This window comes from Bubalus bubalis, chromosome 2, assembly GCF_019923935.1.
Source record: "Bubalus bubalis isolate 160015118507 breed Murrah chromosome 2, NDDB_SH_1, whole genome shotgun sequence".
In the NCBI taxonomy this organism is placed as follows: Eukaryota; Metazoa; Chordata; class Mammalia; order Artiodactyla; family Bovidae; genus Bubalus; species Bubalus bubalis.
In genome coordinates, this window is record NC_059158.1 from 21,984,930 (window position 1) to 21,997,529 (window position 12,600).

The following is a 12,600-nucleotide window of genomic DNA, read 5'->3' on the forward strand; positions in this document are numbered from 1 at the left end:
GACTGTAGCCTGTCAGGCTCCTCTGGCCCTGGGATTCTCCAAGCAAGAATACTGGAGTGGGTTGCCATTTCCTTCTCCACCTCACCTGACTTTTAAAAAATGCTTTGGTGAAACCCTTTGAGGAGTTGGGGGTATTTCTGAGGACACACCAAAAGTTTTCCTTGCTTGGTCCTGCAATAAACCTCGCTGCTCCACAACGCCCACATTTTGGTTTCTTTGGCCTACTGCATCTGGCACACAACCTTGCGTTTGGTAACATTCCTTAATTTTTTGTTACCTTAAACCTTGCAAATATACATTCATTGTATATTTACATATGTACATACATACATGTTCAACTTAAAAACACATTTACATTTATTTTTGCCACTGTATTTGATAATTTTTTTAATTGGGGAGAATGGTAAAATATGTGTCTGTGTCTTAATTAGGTGAGTGAGCAAAGTGGAATACCGGCTGTGGTAACACTAAAGTGAGCTGGCCATGTCCAACTCTTTGCAACCCCATGGACTAAGGCCCAACCAGGTTCCTCTGTCCCTGGGATTTCCCAGACAAGAATACTGGAGTGGGTTGCCATTTCCTACTCCAGAGGACCTTCCCAACCTAAGGATCAAACTTGTGCCTCTGAAGTCTCCTGCATTAGCACGGGGATTACCGCTGAGGTTGTTGATGGATAGGGAAGCCTGGGTGCGGCAGTCCATGGGGTCGCAAAGAGTTGGACACGACTAAGTGACTGAACTGAACTGAGAGCAACCTGCTACTGCTAAGTCGCTTCAGTCGTGTCCGATTCTGTGCGACCCCATAGAAGGCAGCCCACCAGGCTCCCCCGTCCCTGGGATTCTTCAGGCAAGATCACTGGAGTGGGTTGCCATTTCCTTTTCCAATGCGTGAAAGTGAAGTCGCTCAGTCGTGTCCGACTCTGCGACCCCATGGACTGCAGCCCACCAGGCTCCTCCGTCCATGAGATTTTCTAGGCAAGAGTACTGGAGTGGCTTGCCATTGCCTTCTCTGGAGGGCAACCTGGAAAGTCCCAAAATACGCAAGGTCACGAATTTGCGTGTCATCTACATGAATGAAATAAATTTCGGGTTAAAAATTTAAGAAACCTAAAAACACACCTGGACGCCCCTCCAGCCTTGGGGCGCCCCTCCCAGCCTCTGGACTCGGAGACCGGAGACCGCTCAACCAACTTAGCCTGAATTTGGCCTCCTCTTGGGAGGCGGGAGCAGGAGGCCATCGAGCCGCAGTCCTCCAGCATTCCTAGAGCGACAGTCAAGTGCGCCGCGGAGCGAGAGCGGCCGCTCAGTAAAGAGCTAACAAGCTGCTTGAAAGCTTTTGGCTTTTCCCGTGGGTCCTTGGAGGGGTGAGTGGTGATTGTGCTCCATTTTGGGGAGTAACTGCGGCCCGTGGGCTGGGGAGCAGCTGATTTCCTTGGAGGTGCGGAGAAGCCTTACCCCATGGAGGAGACTTGTGGACTCGGAGCGGGCGAGGACAGGAGATGTCAATCTTGGGGCCTAGGAGAGGAATGATGCTGTGGATCTTGTTCTAGAGGCACAATCTTCTGCATGTGTGTGTGTGTGTATATATATATATATATATATATATATATACACACACATTTTATCCACTGAGCTCAATTTTAAATATGTATAAAGTTAAGCCCTAGAAGGTGACTTTTGAGCAAAAGCCTGAGAGAGGTTTAAAAAACCTACGTGGCCTTTGCGGACACGAATTTTCTAGTAAGGGGCAACAGCAGATGCAAAGATGCTAAAGCAGGAGCTTGCTTATCATACTCGAGGAGTAGCTGGGAGCCCAGAGTGGTTAGAGCACAGTCAACAAAGGGAAAGTGTGTAGAAAATGCTGTCAGAGAGATGGGGGTGGGAGGAGGCCTGTAGAAAAAGTGGGTATTGTGTAAGAAATTTGTTCATTTCTTGATGTGGAAAGAGTATTCGGAAGGTTTTGAGCAAAGGAAAAACACCTGACAGGTTTTTAAGCATCTACAGCTGGGAACTCAAGATGAGACCAGACTGGAGGGCAAGACTGGAATTGGGTGCTGGAGGCAGGAAAAACGCTGATTTCTCAGCTTGAAGGCTGTCAGGCAAGTGACTTCTCTTATTGGGGGAAAGCCGTTTTGTTCTATCCTGGCTTTCACCCGATTGGATGAAGTCCACTTATATTAATGAAAGCCATCTGCTTTCCTCAGTCGACTCCTTTAAATGTTAATCTAATCTGAAACACCCTCACAGAAACACCCACTGTAATGTTTGGCCAAATATCTGGGTACCTGGTGGTGCAGTCAAGTTGTCAAATAAAATTCACCATCATAATACCAAACTGTTTTCTGGCTAACAATCATTACTCTCATGGACATTTTTTCACTTCTTTTAAGAATACAGTTGACCCTTAAACAACATGGGTTAGCGGCCCATAGTGAAGTCGGAAATCCAAGTATAACTTTATAGTCTGCTCTCTCTACTCACAGGGCCACATTGCAGATTTGGCCTATTTGAAAAAAAAAGAAATCCGTGTATAAGTGGACCCATGTAGTTCACTCTCCTGTTGTTTAAGGGTCAGCTGTGGCAGCATTGGTGTTTTGGATTGTAAATCCTGTTTTGACAAATAAGTATCAGCTGGGAGTGATACTGTATAACAGCGAACTGCATTTGGAACCTAACTGGACACAGCCACTAAGTGAGTGAGCCTTATTCATGTTGATTCAGAAGTGTGTGCCAACAATTGGCAGATACTATTTCACTTATCTCTAGAGTCACTCAAGAGTCATCAAAATCAAGAGTCCCCACATACTAAGAGCCTGTTCAAAAGATTGATGGTATAATTCTCTGAGTTGTTGTTTTTTTTTTTTTAAGGTTGTGCTGGGTCTTCATTGCTGGGCATGGGGGGTACTCTGCGTTGCAGTGCATGGGGTTCTCACTGAGGTGGTTTCTCTTGTTATGAGCACAGGCTCAAGGGTACATGGGCTTCAGTAGTGCAGCTTTTGGGCTCAATAGTTGCCGTTCCTGGGCCCCAGAGCACAGGCTCAACAGTTGTGGGACACAGGCTTAGTTGCTCCAAGGCATGTGGGATCTTCCCAGACCAGGGATTGAACCCATGTCTCCTACATTGGCAGGCAGTTTCTTAACCACTGAGCCACCAGGAAGCCTCTCTGAGTTCATTTTGACATGTTGCGTTTGATAGGCTTTTGTAAGGTGTCCAGGAACCGGATAGCCAGAAGAAAAATCTGTCACTCTTGAGAGGTCTGGGCAGAAAAATAAGGAAATCATTGGCATAAAGATGGTACATAACATACCTGTCCTCTATGTTACCCTCTCCTAGCTTAGGTCCTATTTCTCTTTTTCCTTTCAATGTCCTGTTTTTTGAAAGAGTAATTTTTGCTTGTGCCATTTTTCTCATTTTCCTGTGGCTGGGTGACTGTTCTCCCTATCCAATGACCAGAATTGCCTTTTCAGAGGTTGCAGTGACCTCTGTTTGTTTGTTTTAAATACTATTTATTTAATATTTATGGCTCTGCTGGGTCTTAGTTGTGACATGCTGGATCTTCCAGATGTGGCATGTGGGATCTAGTTCTCCAACCAGGGATTGAACTCAGGACCCCTGCATTTGTTGCAAAGAGTCTTGGCTGCTGGACTGTCAGGGAAGTCACTGACTTTTTTTTGTTTTTGTTTGTATGTTTTTTAGAAATACTAATATACTTATGGGCTCCCCAGATGATTCAGCAGTAAAGAATTCACCTGCAGTGCAGGAGATGCAAGAGACCCGGGTTCGATTCCTGGGTCAGGAAGATCCTCTGGAGGGAGGACATGGCAGCCCGCTCCAGTATTCTTGCCTGGAAAATCCTGTGGACAGAGAAGCCTGGCGGTCTACAGTCCATAGGGTTGCAAAAAGTCGGATGCTACTGAGCACGATATAGTTATGGACAAGGAGACATGGAAAGTTTTGGGGTTTTCTGTTTGTTTTGGTTTTAATTTTTGGCTGTGGATGCGTCTTCATTGCTGTGTGCAAGGCTTTCTCTAGTAGCAGTGAGTGAGGACTACTCTCTCCAGTTGAGATGCCCTCATTTACCTCAAAACATGTCTCTGAATTAGGTATTATCTTCATTTTACAAATGAGTAAACAGTGTAGTGACAGAGTTGGATTGGAACCCAGGCCCCTTGTCTCCTGGATTCTACTGTCTTTGTTTTTCTACCTTTCTGGTTGTTCCTTCTTACTTCTCTTCCTTACATGTAGGTGTTTCCCAGGTTCCAGCCCCACTTACCCTTTTCCCAGCCATAACTAACAACTACCCTGAACATGTGAGGTTTTCCAACAGCTCTGCGCTCAGGTTTTTCTCTGTCTGGAAAACCCTTTCTGTATTTTCTTGTCTGACTTTCACATGTCTTTTACGAGTCAGAAGGGCTCACCTTCAAGAGGCCTTTTCTGACCTGCTAACAGGGATTAAGTGTCTTACCACTGAGCTCTGCTAGCATCCTGTGTCTACCTTCACCGTGGCACTTAATACATGCAACTGTAATTGCTTATTTACTTGATTTCTTGTGGGGCAGAGGGCTATAGAGGCCAGAGGTTATTTCATCTCTGTATCTCCAGCAACTAAGAGTGTGGCACCTAGACAATAAATGAGGTAAGTTGTGAATATCCTTATGTTCTTTTAGTTAATTCTGATACTGGCTTTAATGAATGAACATACAAACAGTTTTGTTCATTTTGTGTCTTTTGTCTCCCTCTCAACATTTGGAGAATTTTCAAATCTACTGAAAAGTTGTAAGAATAGTATGGTCAACACTATATACCCCTCATATAGCAGCTCTTGTCAACTTCCTGCTACGTTTGTGTTTTTTCTCTCTCCCTCTCTCCGCATACCTCTCCACAGACTCCCCTCTCCTTGCAACATTTGAAAATAAGTTTTAGTACCATCTCCTGAGAATAAGGCTATTCTCCTACATGACCACAAAACTGTATCCCACCCGAGGAGACTCTCAGATCTACACACTTCTTCTGTGAAGGGCCAGAATAGCTGAGCTTTGCAGGTGGTGCAGTCTCTGTGGTAACTCCAGTTGACCCTTGAACAAAAGGGTTTGAACTACATGGGTCCACTTATACGTGGGTTTTTTCAGTGCATATAGTACATGTATTTTCATTTTGCAGATCTTTAAGTGGGGGAAAGTTTGTGTTTGGTTAGAGATCATGTGGAGTCAAAAGAACTGGAGTTTGAGTCCTGATCCTGTTGAAGCTGTTTTAGCTTCCTACCCTTGCTCATTTATCAGTTCCTTTGTTTTTGCAGCAGAGATAGTAAGTAGCACACAGATTTTGGATTTTTGACTGAGCAGGGGTCAGTGCCCCAGTGTTCAAGTCCTCAGTCCTGCCTAGTGTATTTCTGAAAGCAGATGTAAACACTGTCTACTAAATGGGTTTGGCTGTATTCCAATAAGAAAAAATCAATCTTCCCTGTTGGCTCGGTGAGTAAAGAGTCTGCCTTTAATGTGGGAGACTCGGGTTTGATCCCTGCTGAGTCAGACGTGACTGTGCACCTAAGCAGCAGCAGTATTCCGGTAAAACTTTAAGTACAAATACAGCCTTTGGGCTCTATTTGGTTTGCCTATATATTATTCAGATTTCTGAATTCTTCAAAACATTTGTGTATATTTTTTTTATTCAAGAGCAAATTTCACTTATTACGTTTTGCTGTATCTCTTTAATCTAGAGAAATACCTGTCCCACACTCTTTATTTTCACGAAATTGATGTTTTGAAAAGTGCATACCTCTTGTAGATAAGCTGCATTCTGGACATTCTGGATTTATCTGAAAGTTTCCTCATTATTAGACTCGTGTTAAACACATCTAGTAAAAATGCTGCATACATGATTAAGGCACAAGGTCAGTTATCTTACTGTTGGTGTTGCTAGGTTTCATTTGACTGCCAGATAGCGCCATTCTTCCCTTTGTAATTCATAAGCAATCAGCGTGGTGAGTCTTTGAGGCCGAGATTATCCTTTCCCCTTACTCCTTTTTACCCAATGATTTCACCCATTTGTGGCCCTTGATTGAATCAGTTATTTCATCAAGGGCTACAGAATGGTGATTTTTCAAATCTGTTATTTATGCTGTTAGCTGGCAATCTTCTGTAAAACAGTCTTCTCATTTTGTATGGTTGTTTCAGAGAGAGAGAAGAAATGGATAGTAATTATTGGAAATGTATAAATCCAACAAAGGAGTATTGCTATTGCAGTTATTATCATTACTACTACTATTACTGTTTCTGGGATTCTTGTTATTACATTTTCAGGGGTATCCCTGAGGAGGCAGTCAAAAGAAAGTTGCCCAAAATAGAGCAGTCTGAAGGTGGGGATGGCGACAGCATGGGGAACCGTTCCTTCCCTGGCTCCTGTGAACCTGAAGAAGGAGGGGCTTCAGGTGGTGAAGGAGGATCACCTCTCTGCTCGGGAACGGGGAGTCAAACTGCAGGGAAACGGCACAGGCTTCGGGCAGGAGCCCTTGTGTAAGCGGTTCAGGCAGTTGCGCTATGAAGAGACCACAGGACCTCGAGAGGCACTGAGCCGGCTCCGGGAACTCTGCCGACAATGGCTACAGCCTGAGACCCACACCAAGGAGCAGATCCTGGAGCTGCTGGTGCTGGAGCAGTTCCTGACCATCTTGCCGGAGGAGCTCCAGGCCCGGTTGCGGGAGCATCACCTGGAGAGCGGGGAAGATGCGGTGGTTTTCCTGGAGGATTTGCAGCCAGAGCTGGGAGGAACAGGACAACAGGAGGTAAGGGTCAGGTGTCCCCCTTTGCAAGAAAGCAGGAGTTGACACACTGGGCCAGAGCTGTAGCCATGACTTCAGCAGTGGGAGAACTGCTCAGCTTGGGTTCTGTTTCTTTGTAGTCTGGTTGTTTCTTGCTGGAGCTCTTACCTCAGCCACCCTGCCTCTGCTGGAAGGAAACTGAATGTACTCCAGGCTCTCCAGCCTCTTTTCTTTGCCCTTCTGTGGTTTCTCTTCGCTTCCTTTTCTAAACATTGAAGTGTTTTTCTGAACAGCAGTTTCCACCTAAACCCACGTGTACCTAATCATCCCTAGGACCCAAACCAGGCAAAGAAACAGGAAGTGCTCATGGAGGAGACAGCCCCTGGAAAAGCCATGCCAGAACGGCAGGTCCAACCTGAAGGTGACATTCCACAGCCCGAGAGAGAGAAGGGTAAGAAGACTGCATCTTCGCATGTGAGATTTGTGGTTCTGCCTGGAGGCCTTGCTCGGCACCCTTGGCATTTTGCTTTTTTGTTTTTGTTTTGAGTCAGGTTTATTGAGGTTAGTTTACATGCACTAAAATTCACTCTTTGTAAGTATACAGGCCAATGAGTTTTCACAAACATGAAATAATGACAGTTGTCTAATCATCACCACAATCGAGACAGAAAAGTTTCCATCACCCCAGACATTTCCTTTTTCCCTAACCCTTGTTTCTGTTTTTGAGTGTTTCTAGTTTGGTTTTTTTCTGTTTAATTAAAACTGAATCCTTCTCCTGTGTGAACCTTTACCTTCCTCTTCTCCCCGTTACTGGGGGGTGGGGGTGTGAATTAAAAAGGAGTGCTTGTTTCTCTCCCAAGGGAAAAAAATGCCAGCTACATGATTGACTGCTTTTTTTTTCTTACCACCTTTCAGTTATTGTAAATGACTACTGCCTTTTATTTCTAAATGTTGTCTGGATTTTCTTTTGTTTTTTTCTTTTTGCTCTAGACTCTGAAATCTCTCTTTCTAATATTTATCCCTTTCATTCTTCTTCTCCTCTTTCCAGTCTGGTACAAGCCCTGTTTCTCTTTTATGTTTTACTGTCTGTCATCTTGGTGCTTCCGCTAAAGTTAAATTACCTCTTGTTCATTCTCCACCGTTTAAACACATTCATTACTGTTGCTTCCCTCCTTGAAGACCTTCAATGAACTAAGAAACAACGCATCACCTTCAGTCACTCCCAAAAGCTCTTAACAGAAGCCTCACCTAGCATATTCTGGCACTTGTGGACCTTGCAGCCTCATATTCCCTGACATAATCAGCTTGCTTCAGTTTGCTGGAGACTTTTCATTCCAACTATTCCATGTGCTGGGAAACCCCTCATTCCCAGACACACTGGGACAATTAGTCATCCTTGGTTCCCTCAGCTCTTATGTGTGTTTCTCCTCATGCTGAGTCCCTTTCCTGCCTTGTCTGTCTGGAGTACTTTTTCCTCACTCTCGCTGGCTAATTCCTACTCCTCCTTCACAGCTAGCTTAGATATCACTTTCTCTGTCCTTCCTAAATCCCCCCAAGTCTAGATCAGTTTCCCCACCTCTGCTGCTAAAGCTACCATAATATTAGAATTGCTGGTTTACTTCTCTTTTCCTCCTGCCAGACCTAAAGAACAGGGCTTTGTTTTGTCTCCTGAGTCTGCTACCATCCCGCTCCTAGAGTAGACCTTCAGTATATATTTATTTGATGCATGGCTGATTTCAATTGTAAAGCCTTCTTTTACTTACTACCTGGTTCTTCTGCGCAGTTTCTGAGTATACTTCAAAATTCCTCTTCTTCTGGAAGCTTTCTGAGTAAAGTAGTCAAAAGAGAGAGGCCTACTTTTTCTAAACAGCCTTGCAGAAATGAATTTATGCCATGTAATCAATGATGAGTATATATTTTAAATATAAAAAGTAGATTTAGCAACAGTAGATTCTTGAAATTGTTCCTTACCTTCTAGATCTGTTGAAAAATGTTATTTTACACTCAGAGTTCAGGTTGTTTTTCAGTTTGGGAGGCCTCTGCATTCCCTTTTAGTTGTGTGTGTCATTCTGTCCTCACGGAAAAGGCTGTTCTCTCACTCCCTCCCCATGGGGCTATTCATCCTCTTGCCAAAGGCCTTTACACCCAATCAGGTTTCTAGTGTTTCTACTCTGCCTCCCCAACATGTGCTTTTACTTTCTCTGGTACCTCCTCCCCCCACCCTTCATTTTCACTTTCTCACTGACTCTCACTTTTGAAATGTTCTGCTTGCTGTCTTTATCTTGCTCACACAGAGTACGCTTCATTTGTTTGTTATTAGTGCTGTTTAGACTCTCTCTCTCTCCTATTTTCTCCATCCACTTCTCCTTTTACTCTCATTCTGCTTTCCATCCCATTCATGCTCCTGGACTTCGTGCTCCTATCTGCTATTCCCTCTGACCCTCTCCCTGGTGTCTGAGCTAAGTTTTTATTCAGCAAACATTGTTTATTATCTCTTCTGTGCCACATCTATAAGCAAATTCTTAAAGCAATGAACTATAATGGATCTACTGAACCACACAGGAAAGCAGTTTCTGCTGTCCAAGGAGATCGGGAAAGGCTAACACATTTTTGTGGACTTCATGTTACCCTCAAGGTCTTGTGGCCCAGTGTTTTTTTGATTTATTGGTGAGGACATTGAGCCCAGAGGATTTAAATCACCTAAGAAACACAGCTAATCAGTGATAAAATTGGCACCATGTCTGCATGCCTTCATTTCCAGTTCATTTCTTCATTTCTGGTGCTATCCCTTTCTCTTATTTGCCCTGGGTATTTAATTGACCTAGCTTTCTAATTTCCACATGGCAGACCATTATCAAGAACATACAGCCGTCAGCTATACAGCAAAGTGAATCAGTTATATGTATATCCACATTAAAAATTTTTTTTATTGGTGTCTGGTTGATTTACAATGTCATGTTAGTCTCAGGGATACAGTTTGGTGAATCAGTTATGCATATTCATATGTCTATTCTCTTGTGGATTCTTTTCCCACACAGGCCATTACAGAGTAGAGTTCCCTGTGCTATACAGTAGGTCCTTATTTGTTTAATCTCACTTTTAAATACTTCCAATTGTATGCTCTTTTCAGACCCTGCAATTCTATATGCTTTTTCTTCAATTTTGAGACCAGTGATCTCATCCTTTTGCCTAAATTAACTGAAGTTTTTAAAGTAATATAGCCATTATAAATTATTCAAAAACTTAAGTTTATAATATACTCTTATTTCCTGGTTTTGCCTGGTTGTTGATGTTTTATGGTAATTTATAGAAAACTAGATTAGCAAAAAGTTCTCAAAGATAAAATTGTAACAGTCATTTTTTTCTTCTGTGTTACTGCTATGTCTGGCACAAACTTTACATTATTTTCCCACTGCTTGTTTATAATTCTGTCTCTCCTTTAAAAAGAGTTCATAAAAAATAAATGAGTTTTTATCCTACTTGATAACCTCAGTGCCTACAGTAATGATTGGCATTTAGGATGGGTTTAGGAAGGAAGGAGTGAAGGCAGAAAAATGTTCAGTATTTTCTTCACTGAAGCCATAAGCAGATTTAAAAACAAAAAAGAACATAGAGCCCTGCCCTTTATGACTGTTTACTTGCTTGCTAACTTCTCTCTGTATGTATATATGCATATGTATCACATGACTTCAAACCATTTAAAATAAGTCGTCTCTCACCATAATCCTCTCAAAGCAGCCACTGGGAAACATTTTCTTATGTATCATTCCATGTAAAACACAAACATCCACATTTCCATTTTGCACACATGGCTTGATTCAGTTTTATCCTCCTAATTGCAGATTCCTTTTCCTGAGCACCAAAAAGCAAGTAATTGGTATTATATACTTAATGTTTCAGGGGAGGCGAAAAGGATTGAGAATGGGAAGCTGGTTGTAGAGACAGACTCCTGTGGAAGAGTGGAATCATCTGGGAAACCATCTGAACCCATGGAGGTTCATTACAAGGACTCTAACTTGGATAGGCAGCAGGCTGAGCCCAAGGAGAAGACTGACTGTAAATGCTCAGAATATGGGCAGGGGTTCTTCCAGCATTCAGACCTGATTAAGCATGAAAGTTCACACAAGAAAGAAAAACTCTGTGAAGCTGAAGTGTGTCAGAGTTTGAGTCTTCCTGGACATCAGAAAATTTGCTCTAGAGAAAAAGGTCATCAGTGTCATGAATGTGGGAAAGCCTTTCAGAGAAGTTCACACCTTGTCAGACATCAGAAAATCCATCTTGGTGAGAAGCCTTATCAGTGCAAGGAGTGTGGGAAAGTCTTTAGCCAGAATGCAGGCCTTTTGGAACATCTCAGGATCCATACTGGAGAGAAACCTTATCTATGTATCCACTGTGGAAAGAACTTTCGGCGCAGCTCCCACCTTAATCGACACCAGAGAATTCACAGTCAGGAAGAGCCCTGTCAGTGCAAAGAGTGTGGGAAAACCTTTAGTCAGGCCCTTCTCCTCACCCACCATCAGAGAATCCACAGCCGCTCCAAAAGCCACCAGTGTAATGAGTGTGGGAAAACCTTCAGTTTGACCTCAGACCTTATTCGACACCACAGGATTCACACTGGAGAAAAACCTTTCAAGTGTACTATTTGCCAGAAAGCCTTCCGATTAAACTCCCATCTTGCTCAGCATGTGAGAATCCACAACGAGGAAAAACCCTACAAGTGTAATGAATGTGGAGAAGCCTTCAGGCAGAGGTCCGGTCTTTTTCAACATCAGAGATACCACCACAAAGACAGACTGGCTTGATGAAGTGTCCTCTCCTTATGGACCATCAGAGACAGTACGTTAATAAGCAGCACTTCAGGAAAAGTCATTCTAGCCATTCTGGCAGAGAATTGGGGGCCAAGTTGAAGGCTTTCTGCCTGCACTCTTATTTTCCTTGTAGTCAGCTTTGGGCCACAATATTTTGACCCTAGATGGTACTGTGGGATCAAAGGTAAAAGCATTCTTCACTGCAGGACTTCTCAGAGCCTGTAACATGGTAAATGTGTAGTTATGTGTCTCCAAGTAGCAGAGAGTCTCATGATCAAGGGCTTGAAGTCATCAATGAGTCAAGTATGTATAGATTTATAGATTTAAGCAGAAGAAGAGAGGGTTGATATTTTTGCACATGCTGCAGCAGCAGTCTCCTATACAAAAAAAAAAAAAAAAAAAGACTTTGGAATACCACACTGAAAGGTACCTTTTAATTTTTTTTTTTTTTTTTTGCTGCATTGCACAGCACATGGGATCTTAGTTCTCTGACCAGGGATCAAACCCATGCCCCCTGCATTGGGAGCGCAGACTTCCACCGGACTGCCAGGGAAGTCCCTCAAAGGTATCTTAAAGTGCAGGTTATTAATGGTAAACATTTTTCCCCACTGATTTTACTACCCCATCCCCACCCCAATCAGCAGAAACATTTTGGAAAGCAATGATGATCTAATTTTACCATTTCCCAGCCCCATCCCTGCCGTGTATACCTCATTGATTCAAATTAGAAACTAAAGTTTTATTTAGACTATGGAAGAGATTTGGTAAGTTATTTGAATGAACCAGGCTGAATTAATCCAAGTAGCAACTATCTTACTTGATAACTTCAGTATTAGTAGAGTGGCTCCTGCATAGCAACTTTGATAAATGTCTGGGGAAAGAAATTGGATTTTTTTCCTTTAATACTGATGATGTAACTTTAAAATGCTGTTTGTTCTGGAATTTTGAAAGTCAAGTAATAAAATCAGCTTGGAAGAGATCATGATCGTCACATTGTGAATGCCAAAATGTCATGGTAATGGTGAAGACTAGTAA

General features: G+C 42.9%; 1 protein-coding gene across 4 annotated transcripts; it reads left to right on the plus strand.

Moving 5' to 3' along the window:
- The first annotated feature begins 1,230 nt into the window (after window positions 1-1,230).
- On the plus strand, window positions 1,231-12,544 carry ZSCAN26 (zinc finger and SCAN domain containing 26). 4 transcript variants are annotated; one of them, XM_044928202.2, is made up of 5 exons: window positions 1,231-1,363; window positions 3,697-4,636; window positions 6,300-6,781; window positions 7,091-7,208; window positions 10,658-12,544. In XM_044928202.2, the coding sequence occupies exons 3-5, from the start codon at window positions 6,362-6,364 to the stop codon at window positions 11,557-11,559; spliced, it is 1,440 nt and encodes a 479-aa protein (XP_044784137.2). In that variant the 5' UTR covers window positions 1,231-1,363; window positions 3,697-4,636; window positions 6,300-6,361; the 3' UTR covers window positions 11,560-12,544. The 4 variants fall into 4 exon arrangements, with proteins under 4 accessions (XP_044784137.2, XP_044784148.2, XP_044784155.2 ...); XM_044928213.2 differs by lacking the exon at window positions 3,697-4,636 and having other exon boundaries at window positions 1,237-1,363; XM_044928220.2 differs by lacking the exons at window positions 1,231-1,363; window positions 3,697-4,636 and adding an exon at window positions 1,371-1,567.
- Window positions 12,545-12,600: the final 56 nt, after the last annotated feature.

Excerpts from the sequence above, each read along its gene's own strand:
- ZSCAN26 (XM_044928202.2), top strand. The coding sequence starts at position 6,362 with ATGGCGACAGCATGGGGAACCGTTCCTTCCCTGGCTCCTGTGAACCTG. Across the intron at positions 6,782-7,090 it reads GAGGAACAGGACAACAGGAG|GACCCAAACCAGGCAAAGAA; the intron begins GTAAGGGTCAGG and ends AATCATCCCTAG. Across the intron at positions 7,209-10,657 it reads ACAGCCCGAGAGAGAGAAGG|GGGAGGCGAAAAGGATTGAG; the intron begins GTAAGAAGACTG and ends TTAATGTTTCAG.